This window comes from Ranitomeya imitator, chromosome 9 (assembly GCF_032444005.1).
Source record: "Ranitomeya imitator isolate aRanImi1 chromosome 9, aRanImi1.pri, whole genome shotgun sequence".
NCBI classification, from domain to species: domain Eukaryota; kingdom Metazoa; phylum Chordata; class Amphibia; order Anura; family Dendrobatidae; genus Ranitomeya; species Ranitomeya imitator.
The window spans coordinates 88,261,023-88,274,176 of record NC_091290.1 but is presented as its reverse complement, the minus strand read 5'-3'; the positions used below and the strand labels follow the sequence as shown (position 1 = coordinate 88,274,176).

The following is a 13,154-nucleotide window of genomic DNA, read 5'->3' as shown; positions in this document are numbered from 1 at the left end:
CTCCGAGTATTTTTTAGTGTTCAGAGATTTCGTTTTCATCGCGGCAGCTGAATGATTCACGGCTATTAGCCAGCATAAGTACATGTGGGGGTTGCCTGGTTGCTAGGAAATCCCCACATGTACTTATGCTGGCTAACAGATGTACATCATTCAGCTGCCGCGATGAAAACTAAATCTCCGAGCACTAACAAATACTCAGAGGACCCCCGAGCATGCCCGAGAAATCTCAAGTAACGAGTATATTCACTCATCACTAGTCCTTATACGTCCGCTCTACCAAAAGGAAAAAATCATTAACCCTTACAGGAAATGCTGAAACACCAGAACCGTTTTTTTGGCTGCTGTATTGCCTCAATAACTAATAAACAGTCATATGTTCCCAAATTGGCACCAATAATGTCGATGTCAATATTTTTTGAAGGTATTATTTTCTCACCACGTAAAGAGCACCGCACCAGTTGGTGTCGCCGTCCTCGCAATCACCTAAGGCTACGTTCACACTAGCGTTCGGCTAGTGTGCGTCGCGCTAGCGTCGGGCGACGCAGCGGCGAGGCACGCGTCATGCGCCCCTATGTTTAACATGGGGGACGCATGCGTTTTTGCTTGTTGCGTTTTCTGACACGTGCGTCTTTTTTGACGCTAGCGTCGGACCAAGAAAACGCTACAAGTTGCATTTTTCTTGCGTCCGATTTTCGTCAAAAAATGACGCATGCGTCGAAAAACGCAGCGTTTAAGCACCATGTCACAGCACTTTACTGAACGGTGTCACTCAAAACTGAAACTCGTCCCGCAAAGTAACAGGAGCGCAGACGCCGGCCCCGACGTCAGCGGGGAGTCATTGACCTACTGGGCCCGTCCGCCATACACCGCGGCAGCCGAACAACACAGTCCTCCACAGCTGCAACATCCTCTCTCACCGCCAGGTGTCGCTGTGGCAAATCACTTCCGATGACACGATGAGCGCAGTCGCAGCGCAGCGGTTTTTTTTCCCTTCTCCCGCCGCCATTTTGTTTGCAGCGTTGTGAGCGAGGTCGGGCTGAGAGGGAAGCACGGAGCCCGGAGTGGGCCGCTATCTAGAAGACGAGCTGGGATACGGATTTGGAGAAGAAATGATGTCAAGCGGAGAAGCTCCTTCCGAGCAAGTGAGTAGAGGGGCGCGCAGGCCTCAGTGTGACGGCGCGGTCACTCGTGTTCCCGCTGTGGCGGGTAGGCGCACGTTGCGGCATGTAGTGGCGTCATTACTGCCTGCCAGCCGGCTGGTGCTTGTAGTTCTCCAGGAGCTGGAGGTGTCAGTATGCCTGTGCTGCGCCCCAGCCTTGTTATTGGGCGGGCCATTGGTATTGGGGTCTCTGGGCTTTATACGGAGTGTTTTCAGCAGAGAGGGGTGTAAGCCTCAGGTAGACCCCCGGGTGGGCTGCCCAGTAATAGGAGGATGCTGCCTGTAACTTCCTGCTCCGCAGATCTCTCCCCTCGGGGTCCCGGTATGCCTGTGCTGCGCCCCAGCCTTGTTATTGGGCGGGCCATTGGTATTGGGGTCTCTGGGCTTTATACGGAGTGTTTTCAGCAGAGAGGGGTGTAAGCCTCAGGTAGACCCCCGGGTGGGCTGCCCAGTAATAGGAGGATGCTGCCTGTAACTTCCTGCTCCGCAGATCTCTCCCCTCGGGGTCCCGGTATGCCTGTGCTGCGCCCCAGCCTTGTTATTGGGCGGGCCATTGGTATTGGGGTCTCTGGGCTTTATACGGAGTGTTTTCAGCAGAGAGGGGTGTAAGCCTCAGGTAGACCCCCGGGTGGGCTGCCCAGTAATAGGAGGATGCTGCCTGTAACTTCCTGCTCCGCAGATCTCTCCCCTCGGGGTCCCGGTATGCCTGTGCTGCGCCCCAGCCTTGTTATTGGGCGGGCCATTGGTATTGGGGTCTCTGGGCTTTATACGGAGTGTTTTCAGCAGAGAGGGGTGTAAGCCTCAGGTAGACCCCCGGGTGGGCTGCCCAGTAATAGGAGGATGCTGCCTGTAACTTCCTGCTCCGCAGATCTCTCCCCTCGGGGTCCCGGTATGCCTGTGCTGCCCCCCAGCCTTGTTATTGGGCGGGCCATTGGTATTGGGGTCTCTGGGCTTTATACGGAGTGTTTTCAGCAGAGAGGGGTGTAAGCCTCAGGTAGACCCCCGGGTGGGAGGATGCTGCCTGTAATTTCCTGATCCTTCTCCCCAGATCTCTCCTCTCGGGGTCCTGTACCCCATCGTGTCCTTCCTACATTTATGTAATGGTGCGAATAGCTGAGCCCACAGTTGGCGCCAGCATTGCCCTGTGTGACCAGGAGAGGATACTGCTCTCCCCTCAGTGTTGGCGATCGTTCATTGGTCGTTGTGACCAACTTTATTATATTTGATTGATGCTCATTACTGGGCCACGACCACCCCTTTAAATGCTGCTTGTGTAAATTGACACCTTAAAGGGGTTGTCCGCAAATAGGTATTTGATCAATCTATAGCATAGACTATTAAAGGGAACCTGTCACCTGAATTTGGCGGGACCAGTTTTGGGTCATATGGGCGGAGTTTTCAGGTGTTTGAAATACCCTTTCCTTACCCGCTGGCTGCATGCTGGCCGGAATATTGGATTGAAGTTCATTCTCTGTCCTCCGTAGTACACGCCTGCGCAAGGCAAGATTACCTTGCACAGGCGTGTACTACGGAGGACAGAGAATGAACTTCAATCCAATATTGCGGCCAGCATGCAGCCAGCGGGTAAGGAAAGGGTGAATCAAACACCTGAAAACTCCGCCCATATGACCCAAAACTGGTCCCGCCAAATTCAGGTGACAGGTTCCCTTTAATGGGGCATTACGCCCAGTCCCCCCAACTATCAGCTGTTTTTTTTGTTGTTTTTTTCCCCTCTGGTGATGTCCAGATGTATACACTCTAAGTGGCACTCCTGAGCACATCTCTATTCAAAGTACAGTGACCATTGCCTTCCACTACAGCACGGATGTGCTGCATGGAATGAATGGAGCTCCACTCAGGCCCCAGTTCATCTTGACCAGCAATGTTTAGGCTGGTCTTGATGAGAAGGCATGCTGGAGTCATATGCTCCTGATTCATTAAGGTGCTTGCACCTCTTAATGGATCAGGTGTGTCTTAACAAGTGGCGTTCGCTTCTGTGTGCTGCACATCAAATCTTATTTCTGATGTAAGGAACACAACAGCATGTCAGGAGTTAGAAGATTTGAGCCGCCGTGTCCCACCATCACTCATTTTGGCAGAGCTGGGAGAAAGTGGTTTAAGAAGCCGGGCTGTGGAGTCAGTAAGCCAATCTCCGACTCCTCGGTTTACCTTACTTCCGACTCCACATTCCTGCCTCACTACTGAGCATGTGCATAAAGTGCAGCTCAGATTCATCTTGGCTAACAGCCCAGATCCTCCCCTCGGGGTCCCGGTATGCCTGTGCTGCGCCCCAGCCTTGTTATTGGGCGGGCCATTGGTATTGGGGTCTCTGGGCTTTATACGGAGTGTTTTCAGCAGAGAGGGGTGTAAGCCTCAGGTAGACCCCCGGGTGGGCTGCCCAGTAATAGGAGGATGCTGCCTGTAACTTCCTGCTCCGCAGATCTCTCCCCTCGGGGTCCCGGTATGCCTGTGCTGCGCCCCAGCCTTGTTATTGGGCGGGCCATTGGTATTGGGGTCTCTGGGCTTTATACGGAGTGTTTTCAGCAGAGAGGGGTGTAAGCCTCAGGTAGACCCCCGGGTGGGCTGCCCAGTAATAGGAGGATGCTGCCTGTAACTTCCTGCTCCGCAGATCTCTCCCCTCGGGGTCCCGGTATGCCTGTGCTGCCCCCCAGCCTTGTTATTGGGCGGGCCATTGGTATTGGGGTCTCTGGGCTTTATACGGAGTGTTTTCAGCAGAGAGGGGTGTAAGCCTCAGGTAGACCCCCGGGTGGGAGGATGCTGCCTGTAATTTCCTGATCCTTCTCCCCAGATCTCTCCTCTCGGGGTCCTGTACCCCATCGTGTCCTTCCTACATTTATGTAATGGTGCGAATAGCTGAGCCCACAGTTGGCGCCAGCATTGCCCTGTGTGACCAGGAGAGGATACTGCTCTCCCCTCAGTGTTGGCGATCGTTCATTGGTCGTTGTGACCAACTTTATTATATTTGATTGATGCTCATTACTGGGCCACGACCACCCCTTTAAATGCTGCTTGTGTAAATTGACACCTTAAAGGGGTTGTCCGCAAATAGGTATTTGATCAATCTATAGCATAGACTATTAAAGGGAACCTGTCACCTGAATTTGGCGGGACCAGTTTTGGGTCATATGGGCGGAGTTTTCAGGTGTTTGAAATACCCTTTCCTTACCCGCTGGCTGCATGCTGGCCGGAATATTGGATTGAAGTTCATTCTCTGTCCTCCGTAGTACACGCCTGCGCAAGGCAAGATTACCTTGCACAGGCGTGTACTACGGAGGACAGAGAATGAACTTCAATCCAATATTGCGGCCAGCATGCAGCCAGCGGGTAAGGAAAGGGTGAATCAAACACCTGAAAACTCCGCCCATATGACCCAAAACTGGTCCCGCCAAATTCAGGTGACAGGTTCCCTTTAATGGGGCATTACGCCCAGTCCCCCCAACTATCAGCTGTTTTTTTTGTTGTTTTTTTCCCCTCTGGTGATGTCCAGATGTATACACTCTAAGTGGCACTCCTGAGCACATCTCTATTCAAAGTACAGTGACCATTGCCTTCCACTACAGCACGGATGTGCTGCATGGAATGAATGGAGCTCCACTCAGGCCCCAGTTCATCTTGACCAGCAATGTTTAGGCTGGTCTTGATGAGAAGGCATGCTGGAGTCATATGCTCCTGATTCATTAAGGTGCTTGCACCTCTTAATGGATCAGGTGTGTCTTAACAAGTGGCGTTCGCTTCTGTGTGCTGCACATCAAATCTTATTTCTGATGTAAGGAACACAACAGCATGTCAGGAGTTAGAAGATTTGAGCCGCCGTGTCCCACCATCACTCATTTTGGCAGAGCTGGGAGAAAGTGGTTTAAGAAGCCGGGCTGTGGAGTCAGTAAGCCAATCTCCGACTCCTCGGTTTACCTTACTTCCGACTCCACATTCCTGCCTCACTACTGAGCATGTGCATAAAGTGCAGCTCAGATTCATCTTGGCTAACAGCCCAGATCCTTAGATCTGGAACAGAACATTTATAGGAAAGTTCATAACTTTCCCTGCTTCTTGTGAACACATTTGCAGCACATCCTGCACTCAACTACTGAACCCAATTTATTATATATTTTAGGAGTCAGTCCATTTTACACTGACTCCACAGCCCTGGTAAAAAAGGAAGAGGTCACAAACATTTTGCAACTTTTCAAATCCATTTATGTCTGAATTCTGCCGTGTTTGTTTTGATTAATACAGCCAAAGCGCATATATCCAGTTGCCACTTGAGCAAAAAAAACAGCTGATTGATGGGGGTGCCACCTCTCAGACCGCCATCAATCATTGACCTATCCTGTAGTGAAGTCATCAAATATCTATGCCTTTACAATCCCTTTAAGTATCTGTGTGTGGGACCTGGTGCCTAGTGGGCCTTGAAACTGTTTGAGATTTATTAGAATATACATTATTATGCAGGACACATTGTGGTTGAGGGGAGCTGTTACAGGTTTTCTATAGGAGCATCGGAGCTTTATCTTAACCCCTTTACCCCCAAGGGTGGTTTGCACGTTAATGACCAGGCCAATTTTTACAATTCTGACCACTGTCCCTTTATGAGGTTATAACTCCGAAACGCTTCAACGGATCCTGGTGATTCTGACATTGTTTTCTCGTGACATATTGTACTTCATGATAGTGGTAAAATTTCTTTGATAGTACCTGCGTTTATTTGTGAAAAAAACGGAAATTTGGCGAAAATTTCGCAATTTTCAAACTTTGAATTTTTATGCAATTAAATCACAGAGATATGTCACACAAAATACTTAATAAGTAACATTTCCCACATGTCTCCTTTACATCAGCATAATTTTGGAACCAATTTTTTTTTTTGTTAGGGAGTTATAAGGGTTAAAAGTTGACCAGCAATTTCTCATTTTTACAACACCATTTTTTTTTAGGGACCACGTCTCATTTGAAGTAATTTTGAGGGGTCTATATGATAGAAAATGCCCAAGTGTGACACCATTCTAAAAACTTCACCCCTCAAGGTGCTCAAAACCACATTCAAGAAGTTTATTAACCCTTCAGGTGTTTAATAGGAATTTTTGGAATGTTTAAATAAAAATGAACATTTAACTTTTTTACACAAAAAATTTACTTCAGCTCCAATTTGTTTTATTTTACCAAGGGTAACAGGAGAAATTGGACCCAAAAAGTTGTTGTCCAATTTGTCCTGAGTACGCTGATACCCCATATGTGGCAGTAAACCACTGTTTGGGCGCATGGGAGAGCTCGGAAGGGAAGGAGCGCAGTTTGACTTTTCAATGCAAAATTGACAGAAATTGAGATGGGACGCCATGTTGCGTTTGGAGAGCCACTGATGTGCCTAAACATTGAAACCCCCCACAAGTGACACCATTTTGGAAAGTAGACCCCTAAGGAACTTATCTGGATGTGTGGTGAGCACTTTGACCCACCAAGGGCTTCACAGAAGTTTATAATGCAGAGCCATAAAAATAAAACAAAATTTTTTTCCCACAAAAATTATTTTTTAGCCCCCAGTTTTGTATTTTCCCTAGGGTAACAGGAGAAATTGGACCCCAAAAGTTGTTGTCCAATTTGTCCTGAGTACGCTGATACCCCATATGTGGGGGGGAACCACCGTTTGGGCGCATGGGAGGGTTCAGAAGGGAAGGAGCGCCATTTGGAATGCAGACTTAGATGGAATGGTCTGCAGGCGTCACATTGCGTTTGCAGAGCCCCTAATGTACCTAAACAGTAGAAACCCCCCACAAGTGACACCATTTTGGAAAGTAGACCCCCTAAGGAACTCATCTTGATGTGTTGTGAGAGCTTTGAACCCCCAAGTGTTTCACTACAGTTTATAACGCAGAGCCGTGAAAATAAAAAATCTTTTTGTTTTCCCACAAAAATTATTTTTTAGCCCCCAGTTTTGTATTTTCCCAAGGGTAACAGGAGAAATTGGTCCACAAAAGTTGTTGTCCAATTTGTCCTGAGTACGCTGATACCCCATATGTTGGGGTAAACCCCTGTTTGGGCACACAGGAGAGCTCGGAAGGGAAGGAGCACTGTTTTACTTTTTCAACGCAGAATTGGCTGGAATTGAGATCGGACGCCATGTCGTGTTTGGAGAGCCCCTGATGTGCCGAAACAGTGGAAACCCCCCAATTATAACTGAAACCCTAATCTAAACACACCCCTAACCCTAATTCCAACGGTAACCCTAACCACACCTCTAACCCTGACACACCCCTAACCCTAATCCCAACCCTATTCCCAACTGTAAATGTAATCTAAACCCTAACCCTAACTTTAGCCCCAACCCTAACTGTAGCCCCAACCCTAACCCTAACCCTAGCCCTAACCCTAGCCCTAACCCTAACCCTAGCCCTAACCCTAGCCCTAACCCTAGCCCTAGCCCTAGCCCTAGCCCTAGCCCTAGCCCTAACCCTAGCCCTAACCCTAGCCCTAACCCTAGCCCTAACCCTAGCCCTAGCCCTAACCCTAGCCCTAACCCGAAAATGGAAATAAATACATTTTTTTTATTTTTCCCTAACTAAGGGGGTGATGAAGGGGGGTTTGATTTACTTTTATAGCGAGTTTTTTAGCGGATTTTTATGATTGGCAGCCGTCACACACTGAAAGACCCTTTTTATTGCAAAAAATATTTTTTGCAATACCACATTTTGAGAGCTATAATTTTTCCATATTTTGGTCCACAGAGTCATGTGAGGTCTTGTTTTTTGCGGGACGAGTTGACGTTTTTATTGAAAACATTTTTGGGCACGTGACATTTTTTTATCGCTTTTTATTCCGATTTTTGTGAGGAAGAATGACCAAAAGCCAGCTATTCATGAATTTCTATTGGGGGAGGCGTTTATACCGTTCCGCGTTTGGTAAAATTGATAAATCAGTTTTATTCTTCGGGTCAGTACGATTACAGCGATACCTCATTTATATCATTTTTTTATGGTTTGGTGCTTTTATACGATAAAAACTATTTTACAGAAAAAATAATTATTTTTGCATCGCTTTATTCTCAGGACTATAACTTTTTTATTTTTTTGCTGATGATGCTGTATGGCGGCTCTTTTTTTGCGGGACAATATGACGCTTTCAGCGGTACCATGGTTATTTATATCTGTCCTTTTGATCGCGTGTTATTCCACTTTTTGTTCGGCGGTATGATAATAAAGCGTTGTTTTTTGCCTCGTTTTTTTTTTTTTTTTTTCTTACGGTGTTTACTGAAGGGGTTAACTAGTGGGACAGTTTTATAGGTCGGGTCGTTACGGACGCGGCGATACTAAATATGTGTACTTTGATTGGTTTTTTTTTTTATTTAGATGAAGAAATGTATTTATGGGAATAATATTTTTTTTTTTTTTTTTTCATTATTTTGGAATATTTTTTTTTTTTTTTTTTTTTTTACACATTTGGAAATTTTTTTTTTTACTTTGTCCCAGGGGGGACATCACAGATCAGTGATCTGACAGTTTGCACAGCACTCTGTCAGATCACTGATCTGACATGCAGCGCTGCAGCCTTCACAGTGCCTGCTCTGAGCAGGCTCTGTGAAGCCACCTCCCTCCCTGCAGGACCCGGATCCGCGGCCATCTTGGATCCGGGGCTCGAGCAGGGAGGGAGGTGAGGAGACCCTCGCAGCAACGCGATCACATCGCGTTGCTGCGGGGGGCTCAGGGAAGCCCGCAGGGAGCCCCCTCCCTGCGCGGTGCTTCCCTGCACCGCTGGCACATCGCGATCATCTTTGATCGCGGTGTGCCAGGGGTTAATGTGCCGGGGGCGGTCCGTGACCGCTCCTGGCACATAGTGCCGGATGTCAGCTGCGATAAGCAGCTGACACCCGGCCGCGATCGGCCGCGCTCCCCCCGTGAGCGCGGCCGATCGGCTATGACGTACTATCCCGTCCAGGGTCAGATAAGCCCAGGGCACCTCGACGGGATAGTACGTCTAAGGTCACAGAGGGGTTAAAGGGAACCTGTCACCCCCAAAATCGAAGGTGAGCTAAGCCCACCGGCATCAGGGGCTTATCTACAGCATTCCCGATGTATCCTGAAAGATGAGAAAAAGAGGTTAGATTATACTCACCCAGGGGCGGTCCCGGTTCTGTTCCGATGGCTGTCCGGTCCGGGGCCTCCCATCTTCTTACGATGACGTCCTCTTCTTGTCTTCACGCTCCGGCGCAGGCGTACTTTGTCTGCCCTGTTGAGGGCAGAGCAAAGTACTGCACTGCGCAGGCGCTGGGCCTCTGACCTTTCCCGGTGCCTGTGAATTGCAGCACTTTGCTCTGCCCTCAGCAGGGCAGACAAAGTATGCCTGCATCGGAGCTGCAGAGTAAAGACAAGAAGAGGACGTCATCGTAAGAAGATGGGAGGCCCCGGACCGCGACGCCCATCGGACCAGAACAGAACCGGGACCGCCCCTGGGTGAGCATAATCTAACCTCTTTCTCATCTTTAACCCCTTCCCGACCTTTGACGTATCGTATGCGTCATGAAAACCTGTGCCATTCTGACCTGTGACGCAGCATATGCGTCATGGCCGGATTGGGCTCCTGCAGGCCGGGTGAAAGGGTTAACTGTAATTTCACCTGGCCTGCAGGGACAGGAGGAGTTGTACTTTAGCCCCGTGACTACGATCGCTCTGATTGGCAGTTTCACTTTCAACTGCCAATCAAAGCGATCTGTAATATTTCACCTAAAAAACTGGTGAAATATTACAATCCAGCCATGGCCGATGCTGCAATATCATCGGCCATGGCTGGAAACACTGATGTGCAGCCACCCCACCGATAGCCCCCCCCCCAGCCCTCCGATCTGTGGTCCGCTTTCCTCCGTCCTGTGCTCCGCTCCCCCGTGCTCCAATCCCACCCCCCCGTGCTCCAATCCCACCCCCCGTGCTCCAATCCAACCCCCCCGCGCTCCGATCCACCCCCCCATCATGCTCCGATCCACCCCCCTATGCTCCGATCCACACCCCCCCCATGCTCCGATCCACCCCCCTCCCCCCCCCACGCCATCATACTTACCGAGCCTCCCGGGGTCCGTCCATCTTCTTTCCTGGGCGCCGCCATCTTCCAAAATGGCGGGCGCATGCGCAGTGCGCCCGCCTAATCTGCCGGCCGGCAGATTCGTTCCAATGTGAATTTTGATCACTGTGATAAAACCTCAGTGATCAAAATATAAAAAACAAACAGTAAATGACCCCCCTCCCTTTGTCACCCCCATAGGTAGGGACAATAATTAAATAAAGAATTTTTTTCTTTTTTTCCACTAAGATTGGAGTTAGAACTAGGGTTAGGGTACGGTATGTGCACACGTATTCTGCTCCTCTGCGGATTTTTCCGCAGCGGATTTGATAAATCCGCAGTGCTAAACCGCTGTGGATTTATCGCGGATTTACCGCGGTTTTCCTGCGCATTTCACTGCGGTTTTACAACTTCGATTTTCTATTGAAGCAGTTGTAAAACCGCTGCGGAATCCGAAGAAAGGAGTGACATGCTGCGGAATGTAAACCGCTGCGTTTCCATGCAGTTTTTCTGCAGCATGTGTACAGCGATTTTTGTTTCCCATAGGTTTACATTGAACTGTAAACTCATGGGAAACTGCTGCGGATCCGCAGCGTTTTCCGCAGCATGTGCACATACCTTTAGAATTAGGCCATGTGCACACGGTGCGGATTTGGCTGCAGATCCGCAGCAGTGTTCCATCAGGTTTACAGTACCATGTAAACATATGGAAAACCAAATCTGCTGTGCCCATGGTGCAGAAAATACCACGCGGAAACGCTGCGTTGTATTTTCCACAGCATGTCAATTCTTTGTGCGGGTTCCGCAGCGTTTTACACCTGTTCCTCAATAGGAATCCGCAGGTGAAATCCGCACAAAAAACACAGGCTATCCGCGGTAAATCCGCAGGTAAAACGCAGTGCCTTTTACAAAAATGGTGCTGAAAAATCTCACACGAATCCGCAACGTGGGCACATAGCCTTAGGTTGGAATTAGGGTTGTGGTTAGGGTTGTGGTTAGGGTTATGACTACAGTTGGGATTAGGGTTAGGGGTGTGTTGGGGTTAAGGCCCCTTCACATTAAGCGACGCTGCAGCGATACCGACAACGATCCGGATCGCTGCAGCGTCGCTGTTTGGTCGCTGGAGAGCTGTCACACAGACCGCTCTCCAGCGACCAACGATGCCGGTAACCAGGGTAAACATCGGGTAACTAAGCGCAGGGCCGCGCTTAGTAACCCGATGTTTACCCTGGTTACCATGCTAAAAGTAAAAAAAAACAAACGCTACATACTTACCTACCGCTGTCTGTCCTCCAGCGCTGCGCTCTGCTTCTCTGCTCTCCTCCTGTACTGTCTGTGAGCCGGAAAGCAGAGCGGTGACGTCACCGCTCTGCTTTCCGGCTCACAGCCAGTACAGGAGGAGTGCAGAGCACAGCGCTGAAGGACAGACGGCTGTAGGTAAGTATGTAGCGTTTGTTTTTTTTTACTTTTAGCATGGTAACCAGGGTAAACATCGGGTTACTAAGCGCGGCCTTGCGCTTAGTTACCCGATGTTTACCCTGGTTACCAGTGAAGACATCGCTGGATCGGTGTCACACACGCCGATCCAGCGATGTCAGCAGGAGATCCAGCGACGAAATAAAGTTCTGGACTTTATTCAGCGACCAACGATCTCCCAGCAGGGGCCTGATCGTTGGTCGCTGTCACACATAACGATTTCATTAACGATATCGTTGCTACGTCACAAATAGCAACGATATCGTTAACAATATCGTTATGTGTGAAGGTACCTTTAGTGTTGGAGGTAGAATTGAGGGGTTTCCACTGTTTAGGCACATCAGGGGGTCTCCAAACGCAACATGGCGCCACCATTGATTCCAGCCAATCTTGTATTCAAAAAGTCAAATGGTGCTCCTTCACTTCCGAGCCCCGACGTGTGCCCAAACAGTGGTTTACCCCCACATATGGGGTACCAGCATACTCAGGACAAACTGCGCAACAATTATTGGGGTCCAATTTCTCCTGTTACCCTTGTGAAAATAAAAAATTACTTGCTAAAACATTATTTTTGAGGAAAGAAAACGTATTTATTATTTTCACGGCTCTGCGTTATAAACTTCTGAGAAGCACTTGGGGGTTGAAAGTGCTCACCACATATCTAGATAAGTTCCTTTCGGGGTCTAGTTTCCAAAATGGAGTCACTTGTGGGGGGTTTCTACTGTTTAGCCACATCAGGGGCTCTGCAAACGCAACGTGACGCCCGTAGAGCATTCCATCAAAGTCTGCATTTCAAAACATCACTACTTTACTTCCGAGCCCCGGCATGTGCCCAAACAGTAGTTTACCCCACATATGGGGTATCAGCGTACTCAGGAGAAACTGGACAACTTTTGGGGTCAAATTTCTCCTGTTACCCTTGGGAAAATAAAAAATTGCGGGCTAAAAAATCATTTTTGAAAAAAGAAATTTTTTTTTGTTTTCATGGCTCTGCGTTATAAACTTCTGTGAAGCACTTGGGGGTTCAAAGTCCTCACCACACATCTAGATTAGTTCCTTTGGGGGTCTAGTTTCCAAAATGGGGTCATTTGTGGGGGATCTCCAATGTTTATGCACACAGGGGCTCTCCAAACGCTACATGGTGTCCGCTAATGATTGGAGCTAATTTTCCATTTAAAAAGCCAAATGGCGTGCCTTCCCTTCCGAGCCCTGCCGTGTGCCCAAACAGTGGTTTACCCCCACATATGGGGTATCTGCGTACTCAGGACAAACTGGACAACAACATTTGTGGACCAATTTCTCCTATTACCCTTGGCAAAATAGGAAATTCCAGGCTAAAAAATCATTTTTGAGGAAAGAAAAATTATTTTTTATTTTCATGGCTCTGCGTTATAAACTTCTGTGAAGCACCTGGGGGTTTAAAGTGCTCAGTATGCATCTAGATAAGTTCCTTGGGGGT

General features: G+C 48.7%; 1 protein-coding gene across 1 annotated transcript in view; it reads left to right on the top strand.

Moving 5' to 3' along the window:
• Positions 1-981: 981 nt before the first annotated feature.
• The window catches only part of CSTF3 (cleavage stimulation factor subunit 3), a 224,709-nt gene continuing 212,536 nt past the window's right edge, over positions 982-13,154 (top strand). The window contains exon 1 of the mRNA XM_069739444.1: positions 982-1,142. Within this exon, the coding sequence (XP_069595545.1) occupies positions 1,110-1,142 (33 nt within the window). The 5' untranslated portion in view covers positions 982-1,109. The remainder of the gene's footprint in view (positions 1,143-13,154) is intronic.